Genomic DNA, 1,052 nt, shown 5'->3' on the forward strand with positions numbered 1-1,052 from the left:
TCTTTTGAGACAGGATTTTTCTCTGTCACCTACCTAGGCTGGAGTGCAATGACACAATTTTGGCTCACCGAGGCCTCAACCTCCTGGTTTTAAGCCATCTTCCTCCCTCAGCTTCCTGAACAGCTCAGACTACAGATGGCTAAATTTGGTATTTTTTATCCAGGCTGGTCTCAAATTCCTGGCCTCAAGTGATCCTCTCACCTCGCTCTCCCAAAATTCTGGGATTACAGGTATGAGCCACTGTGCCAGGCCTGTCAAAATCCTCTTTTCCCAGATGATCGTCCATGTCAGAAGTCTGTCATTCCACGTCCCCCGAGGGCCCTGTCTAGCTTCCAGACACCTCTGCACTACTGCAGTCTGGTTTCCTCCAGGCGGCTGCTGCGCTTTCATCTGGCGACTCCCCTTTGCCACTCTTTTCTGCTGCTGTGACTTTCTGGAGCTGGTGTCCTCCTTCTTGGTTTACTTTCTCATTTTGGTGGAGCGTTGTATCAGCAATTTCTGGACTCCAGAGGCCCTGCTTTTAACCCTGTACTGATTTTCCTTGAGCTGCCCAAGTTAAAATAAAAATTGTTCATTTTTCTTGTTAACACTAATCTCTTAATTTCGCTTTTGATCTACCTTTAATTCCCTTACCTTTGTTATTTCCTTTCTTCCAAGCATTCTCAGCTCTTCCATTTTTTTTTTTTTTTTTTTTCCATAAGATATGATCATGTAATTTTGGTTGAAAATGCCAAAGCAATTTCACGGAGAAAGGATTTTCAAAAGCCAGTGCAGCAACAACTGGTTATCTATAAAGAGATAGCAGCAAACTGAACAGGTCACCAACATGGTAATGATAACTCCCTGGTTAGGACCTTTAGGGATGAACCAGGGCACCAAGAAGCCGACGAAGCCCCAGAACACGCTCATCACAATGAGAGGCACCGTGAGGCCGTGATACGCCATGGTCGCCGCCTCACCCGGTCTCACCCGGAAGCGTCCAGTTCTTCCTTTTCATTGAATCATTCTTAAGCTCAAACGGGCTCACATTTCTCCTAAATTAAACAACAACT

The 1,052-nt window shown here is 45.5% G+C and overlaps 1 protein-coding gene across 1 annotated transcript in view; it reads right to left on the reverse strand.

The window, feature by feature from the left end:
- LOC108288290 (V-type proton ATPase subunit e 1-like) overlaps nucleotides 1–954 on the reverse strand; it is an 11,168-nt gene extending 10,214 nt beyond the window's left edge. Inside the window, exon 1 of the mRNA XM_037731494.1 lies at nucleotides 782–954. Coding sequence (XP_037587422.1) covers nucleotides 782–945 — 164 coding nt within the window. The 5' untranslated portion in view covers nucleotides 946–954. The remainder of the gene's footprint in view (nucleotides 1–781) is intronic.
- Nucleotides 955–1,052: the final 98 nt, after the last annotated feature.

This window comes from Cebus imitator, unplaced genomic scaffold (genome assembly GCF_001604975.1).
Source record: "Cebus imitator isolate Cc_AM_T3 unplaced genomic scaffold, Cebus_imitator-1.0 Scaffold16, whole genome shotgun sequence".
Classification (NCBI taxonomy): domain Eukaryota; kingdom Metazoa; phylum Chordata; class Mammalia; order Primates; family Cebidae; genus Cebus; species Cebus imitator.